At 46.2% G+C, this 18,568-nt stretch overlaps 1 protein-coding gene across 1 annotated transcript; it reads left to right on the forward strand.

Annotated features, from left to right (window-relative positions):
* Nucleotides 1-284: 284 nt before the first annotated feature.
* On the forward strand, nucleotides 285-854 carry Hdgfl1 (HDGF like 1). The gene has a single exon (XM_076859611.1). The coding sequence runs from the start codon at nucleotides 285-287 to the stop codon at nucleotides 852-854; it is 570 nt and encodes a 189-aa protein (XP_076715726.1).
* The last annotated feature ends 17,714 nt before the right edge of the window (nucleotides 855-18,568 follow it).

Consider the following 18,568-nt stretch of genomic DNA (forward strand, 5'->3'; position numbering starts at 1 on the left):
GTCACTGCTTTCTCTCCACGTGGCTCCCGCGGTGGCTTTGCGGGCCCCTCTGGCGCACAGCGCAAGGGCCTGCGCACAACCGCCACCAGGCCGTCGCGGCGCTCCGGTCCTGGCGACCACCGCGTCCCAGCTGGGCCAACTGTCCCTGGATCTCGGAGACAATGCCCACTCGGCGGCGGAACCCTGCGCCCGGGCGTTGCGGCGCCCTCGAGCTGTCGCGAGGGCTCAGAGGCCGCCCCGCAGCGCACCTGCCGCGTCGCCCAGCCGGTGCCGCCGCGCCCGCCATGTCGAGCTACAGCGGGCGCAAGTTCAAGACCGGGGACCTGGTGTTCGCCAAGCTGAAGGGCTACGCCCACTGGCCGGCCCGCGTGGAGCAGATGGCCGAACCCAACCGGTACCAGGTGTTCTTCTTCGGGACCCACGAGACGGCCTTCCTGGGCCCCAAGCACCTGTTCCCGTACGAGGAGTCCAAGGAGAAGTTCGGCAAGCCCAACAAGCGGCGCGGCTTCAGCGAGGGGCTCTGGGAGATCGAGCACGACCCGATGGTCAAGGCCGCCGCGCCGCAGGCCGAGCCGCCCGAGCCCGCCGACGGCGACGCCGAGGCCGCCGAGCCGCCCGCCGAGGAGCCGCAGGGCCCGCAGCCCGGGCCGCCCAAGAGGAGCGCGGCCTGCGCGCCCGAGGACGCCGCCAAACGGCCCCGGGAGGCCGCCCCCGACGGCGCGGAGGCTGCCCGCGAGCGCGAGGCCGAGGCCGAGGCCGCGGCCCAGCGGGGCCCGCCAGAGCCTGAGCCGCGGGAGCAGGCGGCTGAGCAGCCGGCCGCGGCCCTGGGCGCCGGGGCTGGCGATGGCCCGTAGGCACCGCGCCCAGGAGAGCCCTGCCGGAGCCACCAGGGCCCAGGCACGACCCCTTCCCGCCCCGTCCGCCCCGCCCCACGCCCGGCCCAGGGAGAGGGACAGGCCGCCTGGAGGCGGCAGGCCACCGGCCAGCACCGCCTGGGCCACACCGCGATGTGACTCAGGGCCCCTGCTCCCAGGACAGGACGCGGCCACCACGCCCCTGCGGCCGGGAACTGCCTCCAGGGCCTCGGAGTCGACAGGACCAATGCTTCCCCCTATGGATGTCGCTTTGACCCCCAGGCACTCTGGACCTCTGCCTTGGAATGGGGGTAGGAGTGGCCCGGGAGACCCCAGGGACCTGCTGGAGGGCAAGGAGGCCATCTGGTGGAGCCCCTGAGCTCCCCTCCCCTCCACACCTGTTACCCCAGTTGTGCAGACTCAGGGGAAGGGGGACCGCAGTTCGCCGAGGGTGTCCCTGGCGCAGATCCTTTGGCTGACCTAGTGAGTTGCGGGGAGTTGGCCTTTTGTCCATCAAGACATTGGGGCCCCAGAGCTGTTTCAGAGGTCTGAAGGCGCCACTCTGCTGTGCTCTTGGGTGGGAGTGGTGCGAAATAGCTGTCCTCCTCCTCGGATCTCTGGGGTCACTGATGGAAGGCCCTGGGGAGACCTCTGGCTTCCTTTTCCACCTCCCCATGGCCTCAAGGCCCCCCTAGAGTTGTATATATCACTCGGACATAGAAGAAAAGGGACACATTTTAGGAAGCTTTTTAAATGAAAGCAATTTTCTAAACCATTAAGAACTCTCCCAGGGTGTGCCTCCTTTCTGCTCCTGGATGTCCCCTTGTCACCGCGAGAGAACTGGAGGCTCCCTTTCTTTTGGGGGCGGGGGTTCACTGACTTTCTCTTTGCTGTAGGGCTTTGGCGTTCCTTGCACTGTTGTTTTTCACCAACATGCCCCTGCTGGGTCCCTTGACCATTGTCACCTGATTCAATATGTAATCTACTGAGAAGACGAATAAGTGTCCCCTCCCAACCTCTTCCCTAGTGATCTTTCTGTGCCCCTCTTACCTCTTGTCTCTTTTATTTACTCCACTGGGCTCTGAGGAAAAATTGTTGGCTGTAGCTTTGGAAGTTTAAATCTGAGAACCGTAGACTAATTCAATTCTAGCAAATAAAACCTGTTGATGACTTTAAAACAAATATTCTCAGTCCTGTTCTTTGGTTTCCAAAGTGATTGGGTTCTTAGTGATTTTTTTGTTTAGTTTTGTTTTGGTACTGGGGTCTAAACCCAGGGGTGCTTTACCACCAAGCTATATTCCCAGTGCTTCTTATTTTTATTTTTATTTTTTTTAATTTTGAGACAGAGCCTCACTAAGTTGCTGAGTTTGGCCTCAATCTTGCAACCCCCTGCCTCAGCCTCCTGGGATTACAGGTGTCACTGCATTCAACAAAGATTGGTTCATAAATGTGGTGCTCCTTTTGTTTTCTGTATATCCCTGTTAAAAGTGATTTACATTCAGGGGGATGTTATAATCTCCATGAGAAGCCTGTGTGATCCTAAGGTCTCCACCTCTCATTCCATCTGAAGTAGTCTCTGTTGCTGATTGAAATGATGGACACAACATTATTTAAAATGTTTGAATGATGACGATTTGGAATGCTAAGTTTTTGGTAGTCATAGTATCTGTAGAATATTTGCATCTTTTTGGTGGCTTTGTGCAAATATCTGGGGATATTTAAATGGTATTAATTATCAGCACATATTGGATTTCCGGTTCTTTGCTGATCAACATTGCATGCATAGAGGCTTCCATACATACTGGAGTTCTAACATGACAAACATCATTAACTGGTAGGAAGGCAAGTGAACACAACTCTGTTTTCCATCCTTGTAAAAAATACTATTTGAGCCAGGCACAGTGGCGGACGTCTTTAATTCCAGCAGTTTGGGAGGCTGAGGCAGGAAGATCACAAGTTCAAACCAGCCTCAACAACTTAGCAATACCCACTAAGCAACTTGGTGAGACCCTGTATCTAAATAAAAGGTAAAATGAGGCTGGGGATGTGGCTTAATGGCTAAGCACCCCCGGGTTCCATCCCAGTGCCAAAAGATTAAAAAAAAAAATACTGTTTGACTCCAAGGTATTAAATCAGATGGTTCCCTGTTCTCCAATTACTGCTATTGCAATAATAGCAATAGTAGAAGTTACCACAATTGAATGTCTAGTATGTGCCCTGAAGAATGACCACAATCAGTTTATATAGCAATCTGGCAAGGCAGGTATTGGTGTGCAAATTTTCCATTGAATAAGGCTTTGGTTCAGAGGGACAAAGTGGCTTTTCCCACATTCCACAGAATAATCAGAATTCAGACACAAAATCTTCTGGTCTAGGCTCTTTTTCCAGAATTGCACATTCACAAGACACTAGCCATGAACCCAGAAGTTAATAAAATAGCCATGTTAGTATTAATAAGAAGTCAAACAATAACTAATATTCAGTCTCTAACGCAAGTCAGGGGTACACTACTTTTTACACCTAATGTCTTTAGTAATATAATTACCCAATTAGGTGGCAACTGTCATCTCTGTTTCAGTGCTGAGGGAGTTGAGGTTGAAACTGTTCAGGCATTTTCCCCAAGGTCATATAACTGGTAAATGACAAAGCCAAGATCAGAGGCAGATCTTGCTCATTCTAAATCATTGGTGCTTTGTTTCATTGTATTTTGTTATTTCCCATTGGAAAAAAATCCTATCAAATAAAATGGAAGTATTTATTGTCTTCTCCCATGTTGAAGTGAACACTTAGAAGTTTGTAAGGTAAAGAACACATGAACAAGCATTGCTTGTGGGTATGTAAAAGGTCTCTTGAGCACGTGACAATTGTTTTGTCTTTAAATGACTTGGTGAAGTGATGAGGACAGTTGTACATTCAATATTTCTCAAGACGAACGTGACTCCGGGGGTTGAATATGGCTCAGTGTATTTGCCACAGGCAGGGATGTGGTGTCCATGAGGTTTTCACATGGATGTTTTCACATCTTCTGAAATGATCCAATAACTTGAAAGAGAAAAAATGAAATTGCCACCATCTGAGTTGCTCTCTCTGTGTTGTTTCCTTCCTCCTCTTGTGTTTCAAATGCTGGGAATAGAAAAAAAAAAAAAAAAACTTCTTATGTAGAAGTGGCACACACATTAGCCGTCTGGGTGACCATGACATGGTGAATCGGTGATCCATCCGACTAATAGCACATCTACAGAGCGCCGCACGCGACCCCACACACAATAGCAGCCTGTAAAGAAGGGGGCGTGCAAACACGCCTGTATCCGCAGCCCTCTCTTCAGGGCAGTGGGTCCCATTTGTGTGTGTTAGTGGCCAAGAGATGTTTTGTGGACTGAAAAGGAAGTAGTTGACGATTCCTAAGGAAGCCCGTGCAGTTTCTCTTTCCTCTGAACAACGTGTGCCTCAGGGGCAAGGCTGCAGGCCCGTGGTCAGTGACCTTGCCACGCTGTTCTCACTGGGCCAATGTGTTCACAGATGTTCTGAGATCACATCCAAGCGTGTCTCACCAACACAAGCTTATCACATTGTCACGCGTGACAGACACGCTCCACATTAGCTCCTTTCTGGAAGTCTTTGCTGTTGTAAATATTTGACATCCCACACAAACGTCAGCTGCGCACAGCACTAAGGTGGCACTGAGACTGCAGATTTTGTGGCTGTCTCTCAGCAGGGACTCGGCTTTCGCCTGCCGTGTAAAGCTTGGTCAGAGCTGTAGACTTTTCTTGGTGTTTCAGGCCTCATTTTACCTGTCCCCAGAATGCAGCAGGTGGTCAAGGGACAGGGCGTCTTCTGCTCCCCCCACTCTCCACACTACTGATGAAGGGAAACTGCCACACGCCACTGGTGCAGGACCCCTGTACCTAGGAGGAAGGGCCTCCTCTGGTGAGCCAGGCCAGCGCTCAGTGTCAGTCCCACCCGTGTGTGCCTGTCCCAGTCTGTGCCCACTCCGAGCATATTCTAATTTCCTGGGTATTGTTTGTGCTTCCCAGTGAAAGAAAACGTGTTTCATCGATATTTCATCCCGCCTTAGAAAGCACGCCACAAGAATCACCTGGCTGGTCCTTTCCAATCCTCCAGGGTTCCTCATCAGACACTCCTAGTGCCAGGTGATGGAGCCAAGGTCGCCCTGTGACGTATGTTGATCACGTTCTGACTCTGGGAGCAGAGTGCAGGGCAAACTGGCCTGCGGGCTAATGACAGTGCTGGCTGGGGCGACTTTGTGCCCCTGTGGGGAGCAGCCTGTGTCGGTGACTTCAAGGGCTGATGGTTCTTGGGCTCTCAGGGGCCCAGAGAGATCCCCCTCTTCATGAGGCAGAGCTTTCCGGGTTGTCTCACTATTGGAACCCCCTTCCCAGGCAACCCACACAGGCCTTGCTTTCCACAGTGCACGGCGTGGCTCCCCAGCAGGCAAAGGGTGTGCGGCCTTCTGCCTCCTTCAGACAGGAGCCACATGCGAACCATTCTGCCCCAAATCCACAGCAATAAAGGTCCAGAATGCCAAAGGCAACTCACATCGGTTCTTGCCCCGATTCTTGTGGTGTAGACACATGGCTTACTGTATAGACGTGCTGTGTTGAGAAAGCCAGAGGATACCTAGAAAGGACCAGAGCAAGGTCCTGGGGGCCGCAGGCAGTGAGGGTGGGTCACGCTGCCTGGGGGAGTCCTGGTGGTAAAATGGGCAAGGCTCTGGCCGGGGACCTGTGAGGAACAAATGCCTCTTGTTTCCCTTTCCTGGGGTATGGACAGCGCCCAGGGGTCTTTGGCGAGTACCCACTTCTCTTTGGTTTGAATCGCTGCCTGGCTTCATTCCTTTCTTCTCCTGACGCAGTGTTCACTGAATTGCTCCACCAGAGTCACCCAGCGCTCCAGTTCCGTTTCCATGAGACCCTTCTTCTCCCCAAATAGTCTCTGTTCCACTCTCCTGTAATTAGCTTTTTATTGGTTTTTATCAACTAATAGGTCATGTGTTCCAAGGGCAGGGATGACGATCGTTTTGCTCATCCCGAGACCCTAGCAAAGTGCCTTGTTCCTGTGAAGCACTCGGTAAAGGGAGTTGACAAAGGAACGTACGCAGAGCGGAACCTGCTGCTCCTGCGTTCCTGCCCCAGTTTTGGGGGCCATTTTGGGGAACTTTGTCATCCCTAATGAAACACAGCAAGGGAACCTGAGCAGATTTTTAAAATGAATGTATGCCATTTATTCAAAAGGGTTATTTTGTTATCATATGTGTTCATCTCACAAAAATAACAGACCTTAGCAATCCTGAAGCTCAACAAGGATAAATCAAATTGCACAAGTTGCCGTCTGAATCTGAGTGTGAGTAAGTGTGCCAAGCACAGCATCCATCTCTGGAAGTCGGCTTTCTCTTTATACTTCATTTTCAACTTGCTTCCCTGTGGGGACGTGGATTCAGTGCCTGCTTTTGAGCTTGGTGGTATTGGCTCTGAATCTGCCCAAACTGAGATTTGAATCCTGGCTCCACCGTTGTAGAGCTGTGTGATCTCAGATTCCCTGCTCTAAAAGTTGTGAGAATGACTTTCACGTAGCAGGTTTGCTGTAAGAAGAACATGTGCTCATATATGTTAGAATGTCAGGCACAGAACCCAGCTCACAAGCAGGCACTGAATCTACGTTCGTCCACATCCGTCAGTGGAATCCAGAGAACCACACCATGTGGAGTGATTGGAGCTCAGCGCATCACCTTTATTCAGGAAAGCCCTGGAGGCCTTTATCTGATGCCAGCAGCTCCCAGTGATAATTCTATATTTAGGCTGCCCGAACACAGAGACGCACTGGAATTGCCTTCTTCCATTTCCCTGATATTGCTGTTCAATAGTTCCTTTGAATTCCTCCCTGGCAGCTGAGTTATTTTATACAGACATATCCAATTTTAAATACTCCTCTTTTTGGCATGCCTCGTCCCTCCCGTGGCCGGTTTTATTGCTCTTGTTATTTCCCTAGAATGCACTCTCAGATTTCCAGTGGGTATTTCTTCCACGCCTCTCGTCGGTCCTCTGTGTTCCCGCCCTCCTCTTTTCCACTGTGGAAATGGTAATTGCGTTGCTCTCGTTATTTGGCCTTTTCTCCAATGCGCCCATCTCTTCACACATCATCTTAATGAGCTGCCCACCTCGATTACTCAAAGGCGCTGGAGTGTCGCAGGGACTGACCATTCTTTCCAGATGCTCTCTCAGGTTTCAGGTCCTCCTGTGATTTACCAAGTGTCACTTCATCTTGCTTTTCCATTTTTTCTTTTTTTCGCACCTTGCCCAAGCCTTCATCACAGTCCTTATGCACCTCTCCTGGTGATCTACTTAACACTTCATTAAAAAGGGCCTTCAGTGCGGCTCCTCCCTCCCGGCCTGTCACCTGTCACAAGAACCACTCGCCCCTCTCGCCCCGATTCTTCTGGGGCCCCACATTGGTCAATCATGAGCCCACCTCTCCGTGAAGCCTCTGCACGTGGCTCCGATGGCGGAGTCTGTGCCTCATTACCAGAGGGCTCTCCTTCCCTCCCCTTTTCTCTCCCACCTTTTACCCCCAGATGTTGAGCCACGGCACTGATGTTATTCAGAGGCTACTTCGATGGCTGTACCTGAAAAAGTCTCTAGCCGGGCAGGGTGGTGCACGTATGTGATCCCAGCAGCTCTCAGAGCGCAGAGAGGAGGATCACACACAGGTCCAAAGCCAGCCTCAGCAACCTAGTGAGGCCATAAACAACTTAGTACTATTTGTAACCTAAAAAATGAAAAAGAAGGCTGAAAATATGGCTCAGTGGTTAAGCACCCCTGGGTTCAATCCCTGTTACAGAAAAAAGAAAAGCAAAAATAGGAAAAAATACAGATGTTTTTTATCATGAGTCTGGTTTCTTTTTTTTAAAATACTGAATAATAATAATAATAATAATAATAATAATAATAATAATATTTGTACTAGGGATTGAACCCAGGGGCACTCAACAACTGAACCATATTCCAGCACTTTTTATTTTTTATTTTGAGACAGGGTGTCACTAAGTTGCTGAGGCTGGACTTGGACCTGCAATACTTCTGCCTCAGCTTCCCGGGCTGCTCCGATTACAGGTGTGCTCCACTGTACCTGGCCATACTGTATTATTTGTGACCTAATAACAACTTTCTTTTCACATTTCTTGGCTTATTAGGGGGCGAGGACTGGAGGAGAAGGCATTCTGGTTATGAGCAAAAGGTGTGCCTGTATGGTACCAGGGCTGGTCAAAAGCACTGGACACAGCAGTAAGATGGACACACTGACCACCCTCCTGAAGCTTGTGTTCCATGGGAAGGACACAAAGAGACAAGGACTAAGCTGGATCGTTTCAGAATGTGTTCAGAGAGTGACAGAGGGTGGCTAGGTGAGGAATATATGTTTTCAGTTGTGTTAAAATCAAACTTTGCATATTAGAGGAGTCTTCAGAGGTGGATTTCAAATTCAATCATTTAATAGAACAAAATATTTCTGGGGTACTGTAAGCTCATGGCACTGTGGCCCATACCAGTGATTCCTGGTCCTTGTAATGCACAGTGAAGGTTCCCAGAGGTACCGTGCCACTCAGCAAGCCTGTGTGGGTGCAGCCACAGTGGCAGCCGTTGAGAGCTCGTGTACCATCTCCTGTGGCTGGAGATACGCTGGCGAAGGATGTAAACAAGTCCTTGGATTTTTGGTGCTTCCATTTTAGCAGCTTAAAAAGGCAATTAAGAATAAAAACAAAAACAAAGAAATTCTGTTTTGTATCTTTCAAAGTTATGAATGCTACTGGGCAGAACACAGCCAGGTAAGGAGAGCCGCTGGCCAGGGTTGTGTCCTTTGGGATCACGGAGTGGGGCAGTGGCTAAGGTCCTGTGGGCACCTGGGGATCCTCCCTCTTCCCCTCAAGCCATCACATCAGAATGCCGCAGAACAGGGAGGCCTCCTCATAAAGAGAACCCGAACCAATGCAGTTCCTGAACACTCAGACCTTGGATACTGGAAACGAACACTGCTGTTTGTTACACTCCATTTTGCAATTTATCATCTGCACCCTAGTGGTGGATTTGGAACTGTGGTGTAGAACAAGATTTTTGGTGCAGTCAGTCACCAAAGATCCTGGTTACCTGCTGTGCTCCAACGTCTGCATCAGTATGAGATGAGTCTTCTGGCCTTCCTCTCTGCTGGTAACTGTCTGCAAAAGAGTCCAGCTATATTAGAGCAGCAATAGATGGAAATACACGCCTATCACTTTATTTCATTTAGCACTATGTATGCGTTTTGCCCCCGAATAGAAAATATTTACAGTCTAATGACCCCCGGGGACCCTCCGGCTTTCTTTTCTGTAGCTCTGAGATACCTACCTAAACACTTCAGGAGGGATTGTCATTGTTACTACCAACCTCACGTAATGAGGTCCCAGTGCAGGTAGAGGCTGGCACACCCAGCAGCCAGGTGTGGTAGGGTGATGGACGGCAGAGCGGCAGGAGGAGTGCTCATGAGGCCCTTTGTTAGTGCAGGCCGCCAGCAGAAGGCTTGCGGGTTGGTGTGTCTGCCTGGTCCCTTCCCACCAGGTCTCCACGGATGTCATGGAATGAAAACTGGGTGGTTCACGCTGCAACACGCACAGGGATGGAAGTGTATGTGTTCAAGAAGGGGGTATTCTGAGTGCAAATTTCTATTTTATCATATCTAGGTCAAATTTTTGCTCAGATTATGGAGAGATACTTTTAGATTGAATTTCTTATCATTTTGAATTATCTTAATATTTTTTATTTTCTCCAAATGGTTACTTCATGGCTGGAACAGAGTTTGCAGCTGACATTATAGGCACAAATCAAACATTTTCAGGATCTTTGTAAAATTTAATCTAAAATGCAGTATTTTAGATGATTGATACAAACCTGGTTTGGATGATGTTATAGACTATGTGGGGAGGTGATGTAGAATAAATTAATAAGCTTCTTCTCACAGTGCAGAGAAAAACACAGACTTCTGCTGTTTCCACTTGGTTGGCATTCCTAACGACGGCTCACCTGTTAGCAGGAATTACCATTAGGCCTGAATGTCATAGCCTTGGGGGGAAAAACCCACCTTCAGTTCCCTGGGAGAGGCACAACAAGGAGCAAACGTATGTCTGAGCCATTTGGGCCACATCAATTAACGAGGTGGCTGAGCATCTGCAGCACCCCTTCCTTCCTCATAGTCATTATGGCTACTGAGAGCCATGAACACCCCAGCCGTATTTAGTCACACTGGGACAAATGTCTGAATATGATGCAGATGTAATTCAGTGCAGGTATTCTGAAATATTTCTGACATGAAATCAAAAAGAAAAAGATGATGAACATGATACTTTATATCCTAAGCATTCAGTGTGGAATGTAAACAAAAAACAAAACAAAACAAAATTCTACTTCTCTTGAGTCGCCTCCAATCTCCTCAGGAAAACACCCACTACCTCAGCTACCAGAAACAAATATCACACCATGAAAGAGAACAAACTCTGGCCTTTGATTGTGGTCACCCCCATGAACTTGTTAAAGAGAGCCCCTCAAGGCTGAATCTAAAGAATAATGATGGGATGCAGTGACCCCAGAAGCCGAACACCCGAGTCATAGCCCGCTGGGCCTGTGATCACCCAGGTCAGAGAAGCTTCATGTGGGTGAGTCTTTGTTTCTGAGTTCCCAGGACCAGGATAGATGCCACAGATCTATCAATTTTGAAGGAGGGTGGGAAAGTGCCCAGCCACAGATGGCTGATGACAAGATATAGCCTCTCACTATACTTGGAAGGCTGTAGAAGCTCTTAAAATAAACAGATGCCCCCAAGAGTTATATCACAAAAATAATTAGCATAGCATATATCAGACCTGGCTGCTCTCTGCACTCCCTGCTCTGGCTCAGGAGGACAGACAGTGGTATATTGCTGCTGCTGCCGCCACCTCCTCTAATAATGGCCATTATTCATAGCAGGGCACCAGAGGTCACTAGCATGGACTTTCGAGAAGGAACCTACCATTCATCCCGAATTCTTCCCTGGACTCGTGAGCAACAGCTCACAGATTAGGGAACCAGTTTATTCTTTGTATAGGCGATGCAGATTTGACCTTGCATTGTCCTTCTGTATCTTCTATGATCTTGCAAACCCTAGACATAAAACTTGCAAGCAGCCTTGTAAAAAGCTCCAACTGTGCTTTGGTTTTGAGTTTAAATCATAGTATTCCCATCATTTGTTGGTTTTGCTGTAAAGATGCCTGGGGCATCCAGCCGCTACTGAGAGGGCAGGCTTCTCATTGTTAGTAATTAGAAGGAGCCTGTAGATTCAAGGTGGCTCAGAATTCATCATTTTCTTTTTTTTAAAGAACCAAATGTATTAGTGAGATGCAGTTTGCTGAATTCATTGTCGTGTGGCTGTCTTTTTAACCTTGCTGCCCTGCTCATTATGCATGCAGTCAGTCACCAAAGACCCTGGTTCCCTGCTGTGCTCCCAAAGCCTGATAAAATGCATCAAATATGAGATGAATCTTCTGGTCTTCCTCTCTGCTGGCAACCATCTGCAAGATTCCAGCTACATTGGTGCAGCTATAGATGGAAATAAATTCCTACCGCTTAATATAGGGATTAGGGCGTGGTCGGCACGGAAAAAATGCCTCACGAGGTAATAAATAAACGAGTAAATGAAAAGGCTATTGCTTATGGTATTTCAAAGTCTGCAGCTTGATTTTACTGAAGAAATTAATTGATAGAGACTCCCTAATGTGGCACACACAAAATAACCTTTTCAGGGAGGCCAGAATCTGCAGCCTCTGTCCGCATTGGCTGTGCTGGGACACTAGTGCCTGTCTATGCTAGCAAGGAAGCAGGACCGAGACCTTTGAAATGCCTTCCCTTCGCTGTGGTCTCAGGTCAGTGGTTGTTGCACTGTCTCTATAAATGTTTTGGCTCCCACTGTGACTCTCCTTTTAAAGCTGGCTTTCCAAAAATGAACAGGGGTGCTCTTTCAAGGGGAAAAACCTCATTTAACAGTGTAACCACAGAACACCAGTTCCATCGCAAATTGATGGATGCCCCATGTTAAAGAGCACAGTAAGATAATTTTTGACCAACCCAATTAGTAACTTCAATCCATAAATTCCAGAGTTTAAGGTTAATGTTGACAAAGCAGAATCATTTGGACAATATGCGTGTACCTTGTAGCTCTTCTATTGAAAGTAAAACTTCATCTATCTTTCTTGATCCACTCTCCTATACACCAGCATAATGCATCAGGAATTTAGATATGGCGGAATCAAACTGCATTTTAATGTAAATATGCACAGAAAGGATAATCAACAGATTTTTTAATTAGTCTTTACCACCATAACCATAATATACCTTTGGTTTTCCCTAATATATAAAACATATTACCAACCTTGTGAAATTTTTTTGTTTTTTTCTTCTTTTGATTAACAACAGTTCTGATCATAAGCAAAAGTTGGAGCTAAAGATAAAGAGAATGAAAGTGGGATTATCTTAAAGAAAAGCAGAAAAGAAGATCTGGGGAAGATATTTTGGAATCAAGCAAAGGATAAGACAGTCCAGCTAGGAAGTGACTCTGACCCCACCGCTTCGTCCCAACTGGGCCTCCTGCCTGATCCAGGCACAGTTGCTGGGCCACTCATTGAGACATTTTTGTGAACCATCTATACAGCTCCTCTCATGTAAAATGATACCATCTTACAAAGGAACAACATATTTCTCCACATGTGGATAAAAGCACATGTTAAGAAAAAAAATTTTTTTAAATAACGTAAGAGCCTCAGGTTTATGATAAATTCTTCCATCTTCATTTCTAAGATGGCAATAGTTTTTTGTTTTTTGTTTTCTTGTAGTTACAAATTATAGTTACATATTGTAGTTACAATTTGTAGTTTTTTGTTTTTTGTTTTCTTGTAGTTACAAATTATAAATCTACATTGAAAAATTAAGAGTATCTGAAAGCTGTATATTTGCATTTATAACTGCACAGAAATTTTTTAAAAGCTCTACATTTGGGTATTTTTGCATTATAATAGGAAGAGGTCTATTTTGTGAAATCTAAAAATGGATTTTGAACATTGCTTTAATGTCCTTCAAAAAATTCAGAAAGCATTAGCAAGGTCCTAAAAAAATTAATGAGACTCTGTATCAAAATAAAAAATTAAAACAGGGGTGGGGATGTGGCTCAGTGGTTAAATGCTGCTGGGTTCAATCCCTGGACAGTCCCCCCTCCAAAAAAAAATTAGAAAGCAAAGTGATTTAAGCCAAATTTGAAAAACATTCCCCTACAATCCATCACTTACTTGCCCCCTGGCCAATATTATTTACAATGTATAATTAAAGAGGTGTTAAGTTTCTTTAAACATGTGCAGAAGAAGCCCAAGATTCATGAAGGCGGAAGGTGTGGGTGACTTACTGAAAAGCCTTCCTATTCAAACAGGGCCATAAGTCGCCGTGGTATAAAACAGGTCCTTCACCTGAGTAGCCTAATGCTCCCTCTGTACTTAAAGCATTAAGTGAGGCTGGCTTGTTTAATGTAACTGCTTCTTTTATGGCAAACAGAGCATTATTTAGTGACTGGGATAACTCATTACCCAAATCCCAGAAATGCAGTTTTCCGTGAGAGTCAGCGTTTCTGGTTTCTGATAGTGAACTCCAAATGAGATCCTCGTGTGCTTAATGCAAGTGAGAGGCCTGCCCCGCGAGGGCAAGGTGACTTTGCTTCTCCTACAGAGCCGGGCGAGTCACCCTCAAGAACAACAGAGAACGCATCACGTCTTAAAAGAGGCCTTGTGTTCTCCGGTAAGTGCGGTCTGAACTCGGTTCCCAAGTGAGAAAGGGACCCACTGGCTACCACTCACCATGACAAATTCCAATCAAGGAAACAGGGATGTGAGAATTGTGAAAATGTGTGTTTCTGACAGCTCTTGACGGCATCATCACAGAGGGTCAACTAGACAGATGGCTTCTGGGCCATGTGAAAATGAGTGCCCACCAAAGCCCACGTGAGAGCAGCCATGGGAGCCGGGGGCATCCAGACCAGCTGTCTGGGGCACAGATTCTGTCCTCACTGTAGTTCAGGGGACATGGTGGGTGTTTGCCCGCTGGCTTAGGGAGATGTGTGATCTGGACATTGTTGCTTATGGATGTGACATTTCAACCCTGTTTCCCATTTAAATTTAATTAAATATGTACTTATTTAGTGTAAATTATCAAGCCGAGACTATATGGAAATATATAAATAAGGTTTCACACAGCCAAATTCTATGAATCAAATCTTATGCTTGAGAGGATCTGATGAGCACTGGGGACATCCTTGGGCATTGTGAAGGCCAGTAATCAGTCTGCCCCTGAATAGACCCCAACATTAAGATGCTGAGAGTGGAAGGGAAGGTGGTGAATGGAGGGCACACTGAGACCCACAGCCCATGCTGGGAACTAGACCTCCACAGGGACCCAGGAAGAGCCTGGCACTGTCCCCAAGATCCAGGGCATGTACTCACCTGTCACTCAGAGCTCTGCCAAGGGCTCAGAGATGTCCAGTAGTGGCCCCACAAGAAGACCCCTGCCCTTTGTGTCCCAAATGTCGTCCTGGCTGCAACACAGAGAGACCAGAGCCCAGATGACAGGAGCGCTGGGAGAGAGAACCATGCTGTGGCCACCAAGGCTGAGGGCCGTGCTGGACTAGGGGACACAGGGAGCATTGCATGGACTGTGGCCTGCAGCGGTGGACTGGGCGAAGTCAGCTCAGATGTCTAAGAACTCATGGTGGTGGGTGGAGGGAGGAATTAGATTGAGATACACCAAAGAACATGAAAGGGATATTTTACAGAGTGAGTTCAGAAACAGTGGTTAGACAGAGGGGAAAAAATGTTCTACTGCATGAAGTAAACAAACTGGTCTTGTATTCTACAGATTCTTCTTTTCCGTAGTTGTTATTCTAAATGAATGAATGCATGAAGGAATGAATGAAGCGGGGCCTTTTCACTAATGCAGAGGCAAATGCACGTCTTTCCACATTTACACGGAATCAAAGCCTCAGTGAGCAGATGGTGGGAGCTTTCATTTTCCAGCAGACAAAGCGCCTGCCCATGCCCTTTAGCTCACAGCCCTGGGAGGCTGCAGTCTCCCCCCGGGTAAAGCCAGCCTGCGTGAATCAGGTCGTCAGGGAAGCCAATGACAGCTTCCCAGTTTTAATAATACCTAAATTATATATATATATATATATATATATATATATATATATATATATATATATATGATCTGTTTTCAGTGTTTTTTTGAGAACATTAATACTTTAATATTGCCATTTTTATTTTCCTCAAAATTAAAAAACAAAACAAAACACAGAGTCTAAAAAGAACAATCAACTCTGCCAAAAGGGAAACCGGGAGTAGAAATTTTAAGATCCCTGTACTTGGTGCTGGTACGGATAGAGCCTAAGCTTCAAAATGATCTAAACTTGGTGATATGAACTAAAATATTGCTGATATTCCTGCGTTACACCTTTAAGATGGATCATTTCAAGAAAAGCAACTGAAGCTAGGTGCTGTTTGTTATTTCATGCATAGGATATTTGCTGTTATAAGAGTCTCACTGTTTGCAAAAGACTTTTTGTCCTAATGTGAATATGAAATACCTCCTTTGGGGTCAGAGGCATGCATAAAGATAGATCATTTGCCTTTTAACAGGACTTTCTGGTGGCTTGACGCTACAGTTTTAAATTGTCCTGTGTGCATCAAGTATTCCTTACCGAACGTTCTTGCTATGTCCTCTGCAAATATGGATGGAAATAATTATAGTGAGGATGGTTTCATAGGATGATGTCACTCCAGAGAGGACCTGCACCGCAGGGAACATTTCCCATAAAGTATGGCAGAAACTGCAGGGTAATCAAAGTGCAAATTCCAATTTATTTAGGCAATATTGTTCTTGCTCCTCCATTTCACAAAGCTGTCCTTTCTCATTAAATTTTTGAAAGAGAAGGAATGAATTTTACCAACAGAAATCTGAATGCCGGTTGACCTTTCTGAAAACTGCAGGAAACACTGGCGTCAGCTGTCTCTTCACACACGCGGTGACAAAAGGCAGCAGTTGAGGCTTGGAAGGAGCAGACACTGGATCCATGCAGGACGTGATGCCATCCAGCTCGCCTGGGATCTGAAGAGAAGTTGGTGGGTACTGAGGGGAACCTATTGCCGGTGAGCCCCGGAGGGCTTGCACAAGACCTGTCAGAGGACTTCTCTGGCTTCCTGATGGACGCTGCAGGGGCTGGCTTGGATTTCATAGGTCATAGGTGGCTAAACATAGCAAGTGCCTCATAGTTTCTGGCAACAAATGAATACACCCAAGGTTGATAAGAGCTGAATATTGTTGACGTCTTGACAGAGTTAAGTGCCTTTGGTTGTTTAACAGCTTATCCCACTACCCGATGTTCACTAAGCATCACTGAGGTATGAGCCGGCAAGGTATCAGTAGAAGCACTACAAGACCAGTTCCTGCCCTCAAGGTGCTCAGGAGCAGAAGGGGTCTCCTTCTATCAGGCACAGGATGACAACATAGTGGGGCCAACGCTCTGGTGGACAGAGCCCAGGTTTTGTGGGAGTGCCCAAGAGGACTCTGCCCAGAAACGTGCCATCTGATGTCTGTTTGTTATTAAAGATCAATTGAGCAGGAAGCAGGCAGGTGAAAGGGAGTCAAAGCAAAGGGACCAGGGTTTTCAAAGCTCCAAGGGTAAGGGAAAGCAAGGAAACCGGGGATAAAGGCACTGCTCTTTGGCCACAGCGAATGTGAAAATGGGGCTGTGTCCTCAGAGTCTGGTCTTCTGTGTTGTTGAACATACCCAGATTCTGTCGCCGAGGCAGGGTGGTGATGGATGTGACTACTCGAGGCTGGGCTCTTGGGGCACTGTCTCTAGGAGCCATGCGTTAGAAGGCCTGCTTTTCACAGTCACACAAAAGAAAAGAGTTATTAGAGAATACCAGGCCACCTCCACATGAGGCCCCGCATGCCTGCCTGCTCCAGTTCAACACGTAATGCAAAGCATCAGCTCTCCTGCCCAGCATTCCGGCCAGGCAGACACTCCTCCACGTCTCTGGCACCACGTCTAGAAGCAATGGGCCCCACATGCTGGACGAGCCCTGGACATGCCTCTGCCAGCACTGGAAACAGGGGATGCTTCAAGCATGGGAAGAGTCTGAGAGGTGGAAACTGGAAGGAATTGTCTTTTAAAAAGATACATGTATATTGATTTATTTTAAAAAAGCTCAGTTAACACGCATGCAGTTCATTTCTGCATACAAAAGGACAGCTTCCCAACAGAAGCAAAGGACCATCCATTCATCTGTCTTTGCATTCCCACAGGTGGACAAAGATGTGTGCAGGAGTCAGGGTGGTGTTTGCACACGAAGACTAAGGGGTATTTTACAGTTAGATATTTATACAACTTAAACATGTTCTTTCTGCACACATATATCGTCAGCCTTCCATGTCCCTGGGCTCTGCCATCTGAGAATACAACCACTTGCAAGCCAAACATATTTGAAAAAAAGTCATGTCTGACTTTTTTCTCAGACTCCCTAATACTTAAGTATAACAACTACATAGCATTTACTTTGTGTTAGGCATTATAAGAACTCTAAAATGGTTGTAAAGTTTATGGGAAAATGTGTGATGTTATATATACAATGGCATTTTATAGAGAGATTTTGAGCATCTGCGAGTTTTGGTAGGGGGTAGATTCCTAGAACCAATCCCATCTGATACAAAGGAACAAATATACACAATATATTCAAAAGAACATATATACATAAAACACACACAAAGCATGATAATTTGATGTTGAATGATAAAATAGCTTTACTTGTATGGAAATATCAAATTCTTTTTGGGGGGAGTACCAGGGATTGAACTCAGGGGCACTGGGCCATTGGGCCACATCCCCAGCCTTATTTTGTATTTTATTTAGTGACAGGGTCTGAGTTGCTTAGTGCATCATTTTTGCTGAGGCTTTGATCTGAAGATCCTCCTGCCTCAGCCTCCTGAGCCCCTGGGATTATAGGCATGGGAAATACCAAACTCTTAAAAATTCAAAATTCTTCACCTTTAAAAAGAAATTATTTTATATTTTGGTAGCCTTTTATTATAATTTATCTTTTCAAATTTTATACATAATTTTGAATATTTTAGAAGAAAAAACATGAAATATCTGAAAAATAACTCTCATTTTTACATTTAACTTACATCTTCAATGAAAATATATTTCACTTTTGTGTACTTTTGTATTTTTATTCCTTTATATGATTACCATCTCTAGAACATAAATCATATTTTAAAATCTTGACTAAGTATTAATAATTTTACTAAAATAAGTGTTATGAAATAAATAATAACACACACATTCCTTATTGTAATATCCCTGGGCTCTAAAAGAATACTCAGGAATGCACAATTATCATGCACTTTAATCAACTTGAGTAAGTCCCCAGACTTCACTCATTAAAAAAAAAAAAAAACAACTGCATGTATGTTGAGACTTCATCAATATGAACACATATTTTTTTTTCACAGAAGACAGACACATTCTATTTATTGTTTGTTAAATTGGTTTACAACTCTGAAGTCTTTAGCTATGGATGTCTGTTGCCCTCTGTCCCGGGCCCTGGG

Source organism: Callospermophilus lateralis, chromosome 6 (genome assembly GCF_048772815.1).
Source record: "Callospermophilus lateralis isolate mCalLat2 chromosome 6, mCalLat2.hap1, whole genome shotgun sequence".
NCBI lineage: Eukaryota > Metazoa > Chordata > Mammalia > Rodentia > Sciuridae > Callospermophilus > Callospermophilus lateralis.

Bases quoted from the DNA above. Each gene is read 5' to 3' on its own strand.
- Hdgfl1 (XM_076859611.1), top strand. From the start codon at position 285: ATGTCGAGCTACAGCGGGCGCAAGTTCAAGACCGGGGACCTGGTGTTC.